Source organism: Cetorhinus maximus, chromosome 28 (assembly GCF_964194155.1).
Source record: "Cetorhinus maximus chromosome 28, sCetMax3.hap1.1, whole genome shotgun sequence".
NCBI lineage: Eukaryota > Metazoa > Chordata > Chondrichthyes > Lamniformes > Cetorhinidae > Cetorhinus > Cetorhinus maximus.
Genome location: NC_135906.1, coordinates 16623283 through 16636106, shown reverse-complemented (window position 1 = coordinate 16636106; position 12824 = coordinate 16623283). Strand labels below are relative to the sequence as shown.

Below are 12824 nucleotides of genomic sequence, written 5' to 3'. Positions count from 1 at the left end.
ATGGACAAGATAATTAGTTATCCTGGAACCACCTTGTGTTGTTTCTGAATGCAGTCTTGTTTTTCACATCATGGGTTAGATCCAAAGTAAAGCTCCCTGTATGTTGTCCCCATCAAACACTCCCAGGACAGGTACAGCACGGGGTTAGATACAGAGTAAAGCTCCCTCCACACTGTCCCCATCAAACACTCCCAGGACAGGTACAGCACGGGGTTAGATACAGAGTAAAGCTCCCTCTACACTGTCCCCATCAAACTCTCCCAGGACAGGTACAATACGGGGTTAGATACAGAGTAAAGCTCCCTCTACACTGTCCCCATCAAACACTCCCAGGACAGGTACAGCACGGGGTTAGATACAGAGTAAAGCTCCCTCTACACTGTCCCCATCAAACACTCCCAGGACAGGTACAGCACGGGGTTAGATACAGAGTAAATCTCCCTCTACACTGTCCACATCAAACACTCCCAGGACAGGTACAGCACGGGGCTAGATACAGAGTAAAGCTCCCTCTGCACTGTCCCCATCAAACACTCCCAGGACAGGTACAGCACAGGGTTAGATACAGAGTAAATCTCCCTCTACACTGTCCACATCAAACACTCCCAGGACAGGTACAGCACGGGGCTAGATACAGAGTAAAGCTCCCTCTACACTGTCCACATCAAACACTCCCAGGACAGGTACAGCACGGGGCTAGATACAGAGTAAAGCTCCCTCTGCACTGTCCCCATCAAACACTCCCAGGACAGGTACAGCACGGGGTTAGATACAGAGTAAAGCTCCCTCTACACCGTCCCCATCAAACACTCCCAGGACAGGTACAGCACGGGGTTAGATACAGAGTAAAGCTCCCTCTACACCGTCCCCATCAAACACTACCAGGACAGGTACAGCACGGGGTTAGATACAGAGTAAAGCTCCCTCTACACCGTCCCCATCAAACACTCCCAGGGCAGGTACAGCACGGGGTTAGATACAGAGTAAAGCTCCCTCTACACTGTCCCCATCAAACACTCCTAGGACAGGTACAGCACGGAGTTAGATACAGAGTAAAGCTCCCTCTACACTGTCCGCATCAAACACTCCCAGGACAGGTACAGCACGGGGTTAGACACAGAGTAAAGCTCCCTCTACACTGTCCGCATCAAACACTCCCAGGACAGGTACAGCACGGGGTTAGACACAGAGTAAAGCTCCCTCTACACTGTCCGCATCAAATACTCCCAGGACAGGTACAGCACGGGGTTAGACACAGAGTAAAGCTCCCTCTACACTGTCCGCATCAAACACTCCCAGGACAGGTACAGCACGGGGCTAGATACATAGTAAAGCTCCCTCTCCACTGTCCACATCAAACACTCCCAGGACAGGTACAGCACGGGGCTAGATACAGAGTAAAGCTCCCTCTGCACTGTCCCCATCAAACACTCCCAGGACAGGTACAGCACGGGGCTAGATACAGAGTAAAGCTCCCTCTACACTGTCCCCATCAAACACTCCCAGGACAGGTACAGTACGGGGCTAGATACAGAGTAAAGCTCCCTCTACACTGTCCCCATCAAACACTCCCAGGACAGGTACAGTACGGGGTTAGATACAGAGTAAAGCTCCCTCTACACTGTCCCCATCAAACACTCCCAGGACAGGTACAGCACGGGGTTAGATACAGAGTAAAGCTCCCTCTACACTGTCCCCATCAAACAATCCCAGGACAGGTACAGCACGGGGTTAGATACAGAGTAAAGCTCCCTCTACACTGTCCCATCAAACACTCCCAGGACAGGTACAGCATGGGGTTAGATACAGAGTAAAGCTCCCTCTACACTGTCCCCATCAAACACTCCCAGGACAGGTACAGCATGGGGTTAGATACAGAGTAAAGCTCCCCCTACACCGCCCCATCAAACACTCCCAGGACAGGTACAGCACGGGGTTAGATACAGAGTAAAGCTCCCCCTACACCGTCCCCATCAAACACTCCCAGGACAGGTACAGCACGGGGTTAGATACAGAGTAAAGCTCCCCCTACACCGTCCCCATCAAACACTCCCAGGACAGGTACAGCACGGGGTTAGATACAGAGTAAAGCTCCCTCTACACCGTCCCCATCAAACACTCCCAGGACAGGTACAGCACAGGGTTAGATACAGAGTAAAGCTCCCTCTACACCGTCCCCATCAAACACTCCCAGGACAAGTACAGCACGGGGTTAGATACAGAGTAAAGCTCCCTCTACACCGTCCCCATCAAACACTCCCAGGGCAGGTACAGCACGGGGTTAGATACAGAGTAAAGCTCCCTCTACACCGTCCCCATCAAACACTCCCAGGACAGGTACAGCACGGGGTTAGATACAGAGTAAAGCTCCCTCTACACTGTCCGCATCAAACACTCCCAGGACAGGTACAGCACGGGGTTAGATACAGAGTAAAGCTCCCTCTACACCGTCCGCATCAAACACTCCCAGGACAGGTACAGCACGGGGTTAGATACAGAGTAAAGCTCCCTCTACACTGTCCGCATCAAACACTCCCAGGACAGGTACAGCACGGGGTTAGATACAGAGTAAAGCTCCCTCTACACTGTCCGCATCAAACACTCCCAGGACAGGTACAGCACGGGGTTAGACACAGAGTAAAGCTCCCTCTACACTGTCCGCATCAAACACTCCCAGGACAGGTACAGCATGGGGTTAGACACAGAGTAAAGCTCCCCCTACACCGTCCCCATCAAACACTCCCAGGACAGGTACAGCACGGGGTTAGATACAGAGTAAAGCTCCCCCTACACCGTCCCCATCAAACACTCCCAGGACAGGTACAGCACGGGGTTAGATACAGAGTAAAGCTCCCCCTACACCGTCCCCATCAAACACTCCCAGGACAGGTACAGCACGGGGTTAGATACAGAGTAAAGCTCCCTCTACACCGTCCCCATCAAACACTCCCAGGACAGGTACAGCACAGGGTTAGATACAGAGTAAAGCTCCCTCTACACCGTCCCCATCAAACACTCCCAGGACAGGTACAGCATGGGGTTAGATACAGAGTAAAGCTCCCTCTACACCGTCCCCATCAAACACTCCCAGGGCAGGTACAGCACGGGGTTAGATACAGAGTAAAGCTCCCTCTACACCGTCCCCATCAAACACTCCCAGGACAGGTACAGCACGGGGTTAGATACAGAGTAAAGCTCCCTCTACACTGTCCCTATCAAACACTCCCAGGACAGGGAAAGCACGGGGTTAGATACAGAGTAAAGCTCCCCCTACACCGTCCCCATCAAACACTCCCAGGACAGGTACAGCACGGGGTTAGATACAGAGTAAAGCTCCCCCTACACCGTCCCCATCAAACACTCCCAGGACAGGTACAGCACGGGGTTAGATACAGAGTAAAGCTCCCCCTACACCGTCCCCATCAAACACTCCCAGGACAGGTACAGCACGGGGTTAGATACAGAGTAAAGCTCCCCCTACACCGTCCCCATCAAACACTCCCAGGACAGGTACAGCACGGGGTTAGATACAGAGTAAAGCTCCCTCTACACCGTCCCCATCAAACACTCCCAGGACAGGTACAGCACGGGGTTAGATACAGAGTAAAGCTCCCCCTACACCGTCCCCATCAAACACTCCCAGGACAGGTACAGCACGGGGTTAGATACAGAGTAAAGCTCCCCCTACACCGTCCCCATCAAACACTCCCAGGACAGGTACAGCACGGGGTTAGATACAGAGTAAAGCTCCCCCTACACCGTCCCCATCAAACACTCCCAGGACAGGTACAGCACGGGGTTAGATACAGAGTAAAGCTCCCTCTACACCGTCCCCATCAAACACTCCCAGGACAGGTACAGCACAGGGTTAGATACAGAGTAAAGCTCCCTCTACACCGTCCCCATCAAACACTCCCAGGACAGGTACAGCACGGGGTTAGATACAGAGTAAAGCTCCCTCTACACCGTCCCCATCAAACACTCCCAGGGCAGGTACAGCACGGGGTTAGATACAGAGTAAAGCTCCCTCTACACCGTCCCCATCAAACACCCCCAGGACAGGTACAGCACGGAGTTAGATACAGAGTAAAGCTCCCTCTACACTGTCCGCATCAAACACTCCCAGGACAGGTACAGCACGGGGTTAGACACAGAGTAAAGCTCCCTCTACACTGTCCGCATCAAACACACCCAGGACAGGTACAGCACGGGGTTAGACACAGAGTAATGCTCCCTCTACACTGTCCGCATCAAACACTCCCAGGACAGGTACAGCACGGGGCTAGATACAGAGTAAAGCTCCCTCTGCACTGTCCCCATCAAACACTCCCAGGACAGGTACAGTACGGGGTTAGATACAGAGTAAAGCTCCCTCTACACTGTCCCCATCAAACACTCCCAGGACAGGTACAGCACGGGGTTAGATACAGAGTAAAGCTCCCTCTACACTGTCCCTATCAAACACTCCCAGGACAGGTAAAGCACGGGGTTAGACACAGATTAAAGCTCCCTCTACACTGTCCGCATCAAACACTCCCAGGACAGGTACAGCACGGAGTTAGATACAGAGTAAAGCTCCCTCTACACTGTCCGCATCAAACACTCCCAGGACAGGTACAGCATGGGGTTAGACACAGAGTAAAGCTCCCTCTACACTGTCCGCATCAAACACTCCCAGGACAGGTACAGCATGGGGTTAGACACAGAGTAAAGCTCCCTCTACACTGTCCGCATCAAATACTCCCAGGACAGGTACAGCACGGGGTTAGACACAGAGTAAAGCTCCCTCTACACTGTCCGCATCAAACACTCCCAGGACAGGTACAGCACGGGGCTAGATACAGAGTGAAGCTCCCTCTACACTGTCCGCATCAAACACTCCCAGGACAGGTACAGCACGGGGCTAGATACAGAGTAAAGCTCCCTCTGCACTGTCCCCATCAAACACTCACAGAACAGGTACAGCACGGGGCTAGATACAGAGTAAAGCTCCCTCTACACTGTCCCCATCAAACACTCTCAGGACAGGTACAGCACGGGGTTAGATATAGAGTAAAGCTCCCTCTACACTGTCCCCATCAAACACTCCCAGGACAGGTACAGTACGGGGTTAGATACAGAGTAAAGCTCCCTCTACACTGTCCCCATCAAACACTCCCAGGACAGGTACAGCACGGGGTTAGATACAGAGTAAAGCTCCCTCTACACTGTCCCCATCAAACAATCCCAGGACAGGTACAGCACGGGGTTAGATACAGAGTAAAGCTCCCTCTACACTGTCCCATCAAACACTCCCAGGACAGGGACAGCATGGGGTTAGATACAGAGTAAAGCTCCCTCTACACTGTCCCCACCAAACACTCCCAGGACAGGTACAGCATGGGGTTAGATACAGAGTAAAGCTCCCCCTACACCGTCCCCATCAAACACTCCCAGGACAGGTACAGCATGGGGTTAGATACAGAGTAAAGCTCCCCCTACACCGTCCCCATCAAACACTCCCAGGACAGGTACAGCACGGGGTTAGATACAGAGTAAAGCTCCCCCTACACCGTCCCCATCAAACATTTCCAGGACAGGTACAGCACGGGGTTAGATACAGAGTAAAGCTCCCTCTACACCGTCCCCATCAAACACTCCCAGGACAGGTACAGCACAGGGTTAGATACAGAGTAAAGCTCCCTCTACACCGTCCCCATCAAACACTCCCAGGACAGGTACAGCACGGGGCTAGATACAGAGTAAAGCTCCCTCTACACTGTCCCCATCAAACACTCTCAGGACAGGTACAGCACGGGGTTAGATACAGAGTAAAGCTCCCTCTACACTGTCCCCATCAAACACTCCCAGGACAGGTACAGCACGGGGTTAGATACAGAGTAAAGCTCCCTCTACACTGTCCCCATCAAACAATCCCAGGACAGGTACAGCACGGGGTTAGATACAAAGTAAAGCTCCCTCTACACTGTCCCATCAAACACTCCCAGGACAGGGACAGCATGGGGTTAGATACAGAGTAAAGCTCCCCCTACACCGTCCCCATCAAACACTCCCAGGACAGGTACAGCACGGGGTTAGATACAGAGTAAAGCTCCCCCTACACCGTCCCCATCAAACACTCCCAGGACAGGTACAGCACGGGGTTAGATACAGAGTAAAGCTCCCCCTACACCGTCCCCATCAAACACTCCCAGGACAGGTCCAGCACGGGGTTCGATACAGAGTAAAGCTCCCTCTACACCGTCCCCATCAAACACTCCCAGGACAGGTACAGCACAGGGTTAGATACAGAGTAAAGCTCCCTCTACACCGTCCCCATCAAACACTCCCAGGACAGGTACAGCACGGGGTTAGATACAGAGTAAAGCTCCCTCTACACCGTCCCCATCAAACACTCCCAGGACAGGTACAGCACGGGGTTAGATACAGAGTAAAGCTCCCTCTACACCGTCCCCATCAAACACTCCCAGGACAGGTACAGCACGGGGTTAGATACAGAGTAAAGCTCCCTCTACACCGTCCCCATCAAACACTCCCAGGACAGGTACAGCACGGGGTTAGATACAGAGTAAAGCTCCCTCTACACCGTCCCCATCAAACACTCCCAGGGCAGGTACAGCACGGGGTTAGACACAGAGTAAAGCTCCCTCTACACCGTCCCCATCAAACACTCCCAGGACAGGTACAGCACGGGGTTAGATACAGAGTAAAGCTCCCTTTACACTGTCCCTATCAAACACTCCCAGGACAGGTAAAGCACGGGGTTAGATACAGAGTAAAGCTCCCTCTACACCGTCCCCATCAAACACCCCCAGGACAGGTACAGCACGGGGTTAGATACAGAGTAAAGCTCCCTCTACACTGTCCGCATCAAACACTCCCAGGGCAGGTACAGCACGGGGTTAGATACAGAGTAAAGCTCCCTCTACACTGTCCGCATCAAACACTCCCAGGACAGGTACAGCACGGGGTTAGATACAGAGTAAAGCTCCCTCTACACTGTCTGCATCAAACACTCCCAGGACAGGTACAGCACGGGGTTAGACACAGAGTAAAGCTCCCTCTACACTGTCCGCATCAAACACTCCCAGGACAGGTACAGCACGGGGTTAGACACAGAGTAAAGCTCCCTCTACACTGTCCGCATCAAACACTCCCAGGACAGGTACAGCACGGGGTTAGATACAGAGTAAAGCTCCCTCTACACTGTCCGCATCAAACACTCCCAGGACAGGTACAGCACGGGGTTAGATACAGAGTAAAGCTCCCTCTACACTGTCCCCATTAAGCAATCCCAGGACAGGTACAGCACGGGGTTAGATACAGAGTAAAGCTCCCTCTACACTGTCCCCATTAAACACTCCCAGGACAGGTACAGCACGGGGTTAGATACAGAGTAAAGCTCCCTCTACACTGTCCCCATTAAACACTCCCAGGACAGGTACTGCACAGTCTTCGCTGTCCTGTCAAATTAGAGCTGAATCAGCAGTCGTTTTGCTCTGTGGTTCCTCACCCAGAGACTGAACTGAGACGATAAACTCGTTTCATGTTAGATCTTTGTTTTTATTCTTTCAGCCTGGGCTTGCCTGAAAGTTTGCAACCCGGAGTCTGCCCCATTTTATCCCTTGACCTACCGTCTGTCAAAGTCACACAGAAATTGGCTGCCGGTATTTTTTTCCAGTCAGGTTTGTATTCTGAATTCATCATATTCCATTCCACCACAAATTCATGGGGTGTTGTGTTGGCCGGTGGCTCCCAAGACACCAGTACCGAGTGGTTTCTGCTATGAACTGTCATATTGAATGGTGATGGCCAGTCTGAATGAAACACAAGCAATAAATACCAAGAATAAGTTCATTTTTGAATTCTCCCCCACCCTGCCCCAAAACCTGTGCTGTTACAAAGGTGCCTGGGTCAGTTTCATTGGTGCTGCTCACCTTCTGATACTTCAGCTGAGTAGCACTCTCAATAGCAACAAAAACAGAAAGTGCTGGAAAAACTCAGCAGGCCTAGCAACATCTGAGAAACAGAGTCCGTACGACCTATCAATAGAGCAGCCCAGTGAGGGACCAGTAATTTACTGGGGATGGGGAGGGGGGAAGAGAAGAGAAAACAGTGGTGGGGAGAAGAGCATCTATGTAAAGGAATTGCTGTGGGACTGGGAGCAATTGAGTGATTCCTGACTTCACACGGTTTGATCAGCACTGAAAAATCACGCCACAAATATGCCTTAGCTCCACAAACTGCCAACACTGTCCACAATCTTTTAAACTCCTATATACTTATATGAGCATGTGAAAAAGTGAGGGTGTGAGTATATGTTTAGGGGTAGCGTTTTGCTGAGTGGTGCACAGAGTACAAATAGGCAGGCATATTGCAGCCATTTTATTTCATGTTTACTTTCACTGGCATGTGAAACTCCGTGTGTTTGCAAACAGCTACAACTTCTGCGTGCAGACACTTGTAAAACTCTATTGGCCTGAACTTCGCAGAGTGACAATCAGAGTCGGATTGTCACTCCGCTCCCAGTTACTTACCTGGAAATCCAGGTGATCCTTTCTCGCTCGACTCAGGCGGGCAAGAACAAAACAAAAACAGAATTACCTGGAAAAACTCAGCAGGTCCGGCAGCACCGGTGGAGAAGAAAACAGTTGACGTTTCGAGTCCTCATGACCCTTCGGCAGAACTGAAGTATAGTTAGGAGAGAGGTGAAATATAAGCTGGTCTAAGGTGGGGGGCGGGGGGAGAGAGAAGTTGAGGGTGGGGTGGTTGTAGGGATAAGCAAGTAGTGATAGGAGCAGATAATCAAAAGATGTCACAGACAAAAGGATCAAAGAGGTGTTGAAGGTGGTGATATTATCGAAGAAAAGTGCTAATTAAGAATGGATGGCAGGACACTCAAGGTACAGCTCTAGTGGGGGTGGGGTGGAAAGACTAACAAAGTGTTAGTTGCAGATTTAAAAATAATGGAAATAGGTGGGAAAAGAAGAATCTATATAAATTATTGGAAAAAACAAAAGGGAGGGGGAAGAAATGGGGTGGGGATGGGGGGAGGGGGAGTTTAAGATCTAAAGTTGTTGAATTCAATATTCAGCCCGGAAGGCTGTAAAGTGCCTAGTCGGAAGATGTACTCTTGCCCATATGTCTGTGTCTGTCCGCAAGAAAGACCCAAACCTCCCTGTCGCTTGCCATTTTAACACTCCACCCTGTTCTCTTGCCCACATGTCTGAACCGACTCACCGGGCAAGAACAATGTCAGGCAGCGTATTCCTGAGGCCATCAGTTGAACGTGGCAGAGTTGGAGGGAAAGCTGCCATGCCCCTTCTTTATGGCACCAGCTACAGTAAAGCAGCTATGTTTAAAGGTCCAGCCACCTTTAGAAGCCATGGAGAAGGTAAGTTTGTAAGGTAAGTGGATAGGATTCGGTCAGATGCCGGAGAGCCGGTGGGGGAGGTGTCGGTTTGGGAGGTTCAGTTGGGGGCGGGGGGGTGGGGATGATCAGTGGGGTCAGGTGGTCAGTGAGGGGGTCAGTTGGGGGGGGGCGTTGTTTGGTTAGATGGGGGGCCAAGTGGGGGTTGGTACTATACCCAGAAGTTCGTAGTTTTAACTTCCAACTTTTCCTGGGTAACTATTCAGCCATGACAGCCGGAAACATCTGAAGTTTGCAATTTCAGTTATAATTTCGAATGGCTCTGATTACAGGGAAATACTGAACAGCAGTTTCAACTTCTCGGGCAATTGTGAGTGGGCGGGGGGGGAGGATGTTCCCCAGCGCATCTTCGGGGTACCTGCCGGTCATGATGCCCCTGACCTCAGACGCTACGGACCCATCAGTACACCAGCGCAAATCCCTGTACAAATGTGTGAGCTGTAGATAAGTACAGTTCTCTGTGTATTTATTTTGATCTGTGTACACAAGTACAGTTCTCTGTGCATTGATATAGGTGTGTGATCTGTGTACACAAGTACATTTCACCCTGTGCCTATGTATGGGAGTGTGATGTGGGTATAGTTCTCTGTGTATACATGTTTGATGTGTGCGTTCACCTTGTATTAGGTTGAGCTTGGCTGGCTGAGTTGCTCCAATAGAGTTGTATGCAGTGACGTTCACCAATCGGGTGGTCCCTGGCAGAGTGATGTTGCAGCAGATGTTGATGGTCACCTCCCTCATCACTTCTCCATCCCAATAGCTCACCGAGTATCTCTTAATATTTCCTCTTGCTTGACGTTGTTCAAGAGGCTGCAAACCGCACCCCGCCCCCCCCAAAAAAAAAGATTACTTTTTGATTAAGGTATTCTGAAGGGCTGAAGCTTACAGTTCACACAGAGAGAGAGAGAGTTTGGAAATGAGAGGTTTGAGTTCACTGTTTGAATTAGAAAGTGGTTAGAAGGGAATAATATTTTAAGTCTTGAATCAGAATTAGACTTTGTGAAGCTGAATGCTTGGAGATAGCTTCAGCAGCGAGGGAGATGTAAGAGGTCAAGAGTGAGAACCAGAACATGTAGCCATCTCAGTGAGAGGTTAGACTTGTTATACACACTAAGAAACTGAAGAACTGGAGCAAGATTTAAACATCCAAGGGCACACACAGCAAATAAAGCCACCCACTAAAGCATGAAGGACTGTGAGCATGAAGGAGGTACGTAACCAGAGTGGGTTCTTCAGGAAATCAGAAAGAATGATGATTGGCAGAGGGAACTGGAAGAAGGACAGTGTATTAACATCACCCTGCATAACCACACCCCCCCCCCCCCCACAATTAATAAATGAACTACAAAAATCAGCACAGTTAGATTGGGAAGGAAATGTATCAGGGACACAGCCTTGTTCAGAAGCAGTGGTGATAAAACCCAGGCAGAGATTTGTAAGATTTTCAAAGCAAAGATTTACTAAAGAGCAGAGTTGAAGTGCAGTGTAGCAATATATTGAAAACATTTTTTCAGCTACCCATACTGCCTGACTTGGTGAGATGACCAGTTTGGCCTCTGGTTTTACAATTGTTGTGACACAGTCAATGCAGGCATTTTATTATAAAAGCAAAATACTGTGGATGCTGGAAATCTAGAACAAAAACAAAAATACCTGGAAAAACTCAGCAGGTCTGACAGCATCTGCGGAGAGGGATACAGTTGACGTTTCGAGTCTGTATGACCCTTCATCAGAACAGACATTTTATTAGCTCAGCACTTTTTTTTGGATGTTAATCCCTTTACCAAGTCTTTACCAAGTCCCAGTTATTGTGTGATGAGCATTGAGTTCAAATCTGGCTCCAACATAAATCAGTTGGGCTGAATAGCCTGTTTCTATGCTGAAAATTCTTTGTAAACTTGCTGTAGCTGCCAGGAAGTATTCAAGCGACAAGTTCAAATATTCATGACTTTCCCTCAGGAGCTTTCAGTCCCTTCGCTACCCACAACTCAGCCTTTCTACTCTGAGATGCAGTTGTTAAGGAGGTTTCTTGTGATGGCCCTGCAGCATAAACCCTGCACAAAACTTGGTGTAGCAACAGACCCTTGACCTGCTCTCCTTCTGAAGGAGTTTGGTTCCCTCCCGAACTCTCTGCATGCCAGTACCTCATGCCAATGACCATTTCTCACATTTAATACTGCATGGTGAGAGCCAGCAGCTTATTCAACTATGGAGGGTATCACATCTGAAGCCAATTCACCCAAGATGCAAGCACCCCACTGGCTAACGATCAGGCTTGGCACATCCCCTACACCCGACCCACCCTACGCACAAGTGTATCCAGGAGGTCACAGACTCCATCTTTGCAAAGGCACAGAACTTTGTGCTTTTCGCCCAGGATCAGGAAAGCCAGGTGGGAAGAGTGCTGGGATTTGCACAGATCTCAGGTCTCCCACAGTTGCACGGCGCCATCGAATGCACTCATGTGGCATTTACATCTCCATGGCAACACGCAGTCAACTACATCAACCGCAAGGACTTCCACTCGCTGAATGTTCAGCTGGTGTGCGACCACCAGAAACATCTCCTTCAGGTCTGCGCACGATTACCAGGGAACGTCCACAACTCCTCCATCCTTAACACGTGTCAGATCCCTGACATCTTCCAGGGTCCAAAAAGGCTGCAGGGTTGGCTCCTCATGGACAAGGGCTACCCACAGAGAATGTGGCTGATGAGGCCTGTGTGGCAGCCTCAGACTGCAGCAGAGCAATGGTACAATGAGGCTCATGCCGTGACCCAGACTTTGGTGGACAAACTATAGGCATTTTGAAAATGAGGTTCCGGTGCCTCGATAAGTCCAGAGGAGCACTGCAATACAGTCCCCAGAGGGTGTCACGTATCATCGTAGCTTGCTGCATGCTGCACAACCTGGTGCTGCAACAGGGGGAGCACCTCGCTGAGGAGGAGATGGAAGAGCTGCACGTCTCCTCCAATGAGGAGATTGTTGAAGGGCCTGATGGCGATGAAGTCCTCGAAGGTGAGGATTCTGGTGATAAAGTCATCGCACTGGCCAGATGAGGTCAGCATGCTCGGAAGGCCCTCATAACTGCAAGATTCGCGGAGGATGATGACGGGATGCAGTGAGGACAATCCTGACATCCTCACCTTGCATCTGTGACTCCTGTGTGCAGAAAACCTCAGTACTGAGGCTCATGTCACGAAGACATAGCGGAGGCCCAAATAGTTGCTAGATTCCAGGAGAATGATGATGACATGCAGTGAGGACACTCCATAGATCGTCACTGAGTGAGTGACAGGCACGGGAGTGAGTATATTCATTCACTGAGTGAGTGACAGGCACGGGAGTGAGTGTAATCATATGACTCTTCTTCAGAGCTCTGAAGAAGAGTCATAC

The 12824-nt window shown here is 50.3% G+C and overlaps 1 protein-coding gene across 1 annotated transcript in view; it reads right to left on the bottom strand.

The window, feature by feature from the left end:
• The window catches only part of LOC144668844 (interleukin-12 receptor subunit beta-2-like), an 87913-nt gene that overhangs the window by 18021 nt on the left and 57068 nt on the right, over nt 1-12824 (bottom strand). Inside the window, exons 8-9 of the mRNA XM_078531263.1 lie at nt 10048-10240; nt 7635-7817 (exon numbers count right to left, since the gene is read on the bottom strand). Of these exons, the coding sequence (XP_078387389.1) occupies nt 7635-7817; nt 10048-10240 (376 nt within the window). The remainder of the gene's footprint in view (nt 1-7634; nt 7818-10047; nt 10241-12824) is intronic.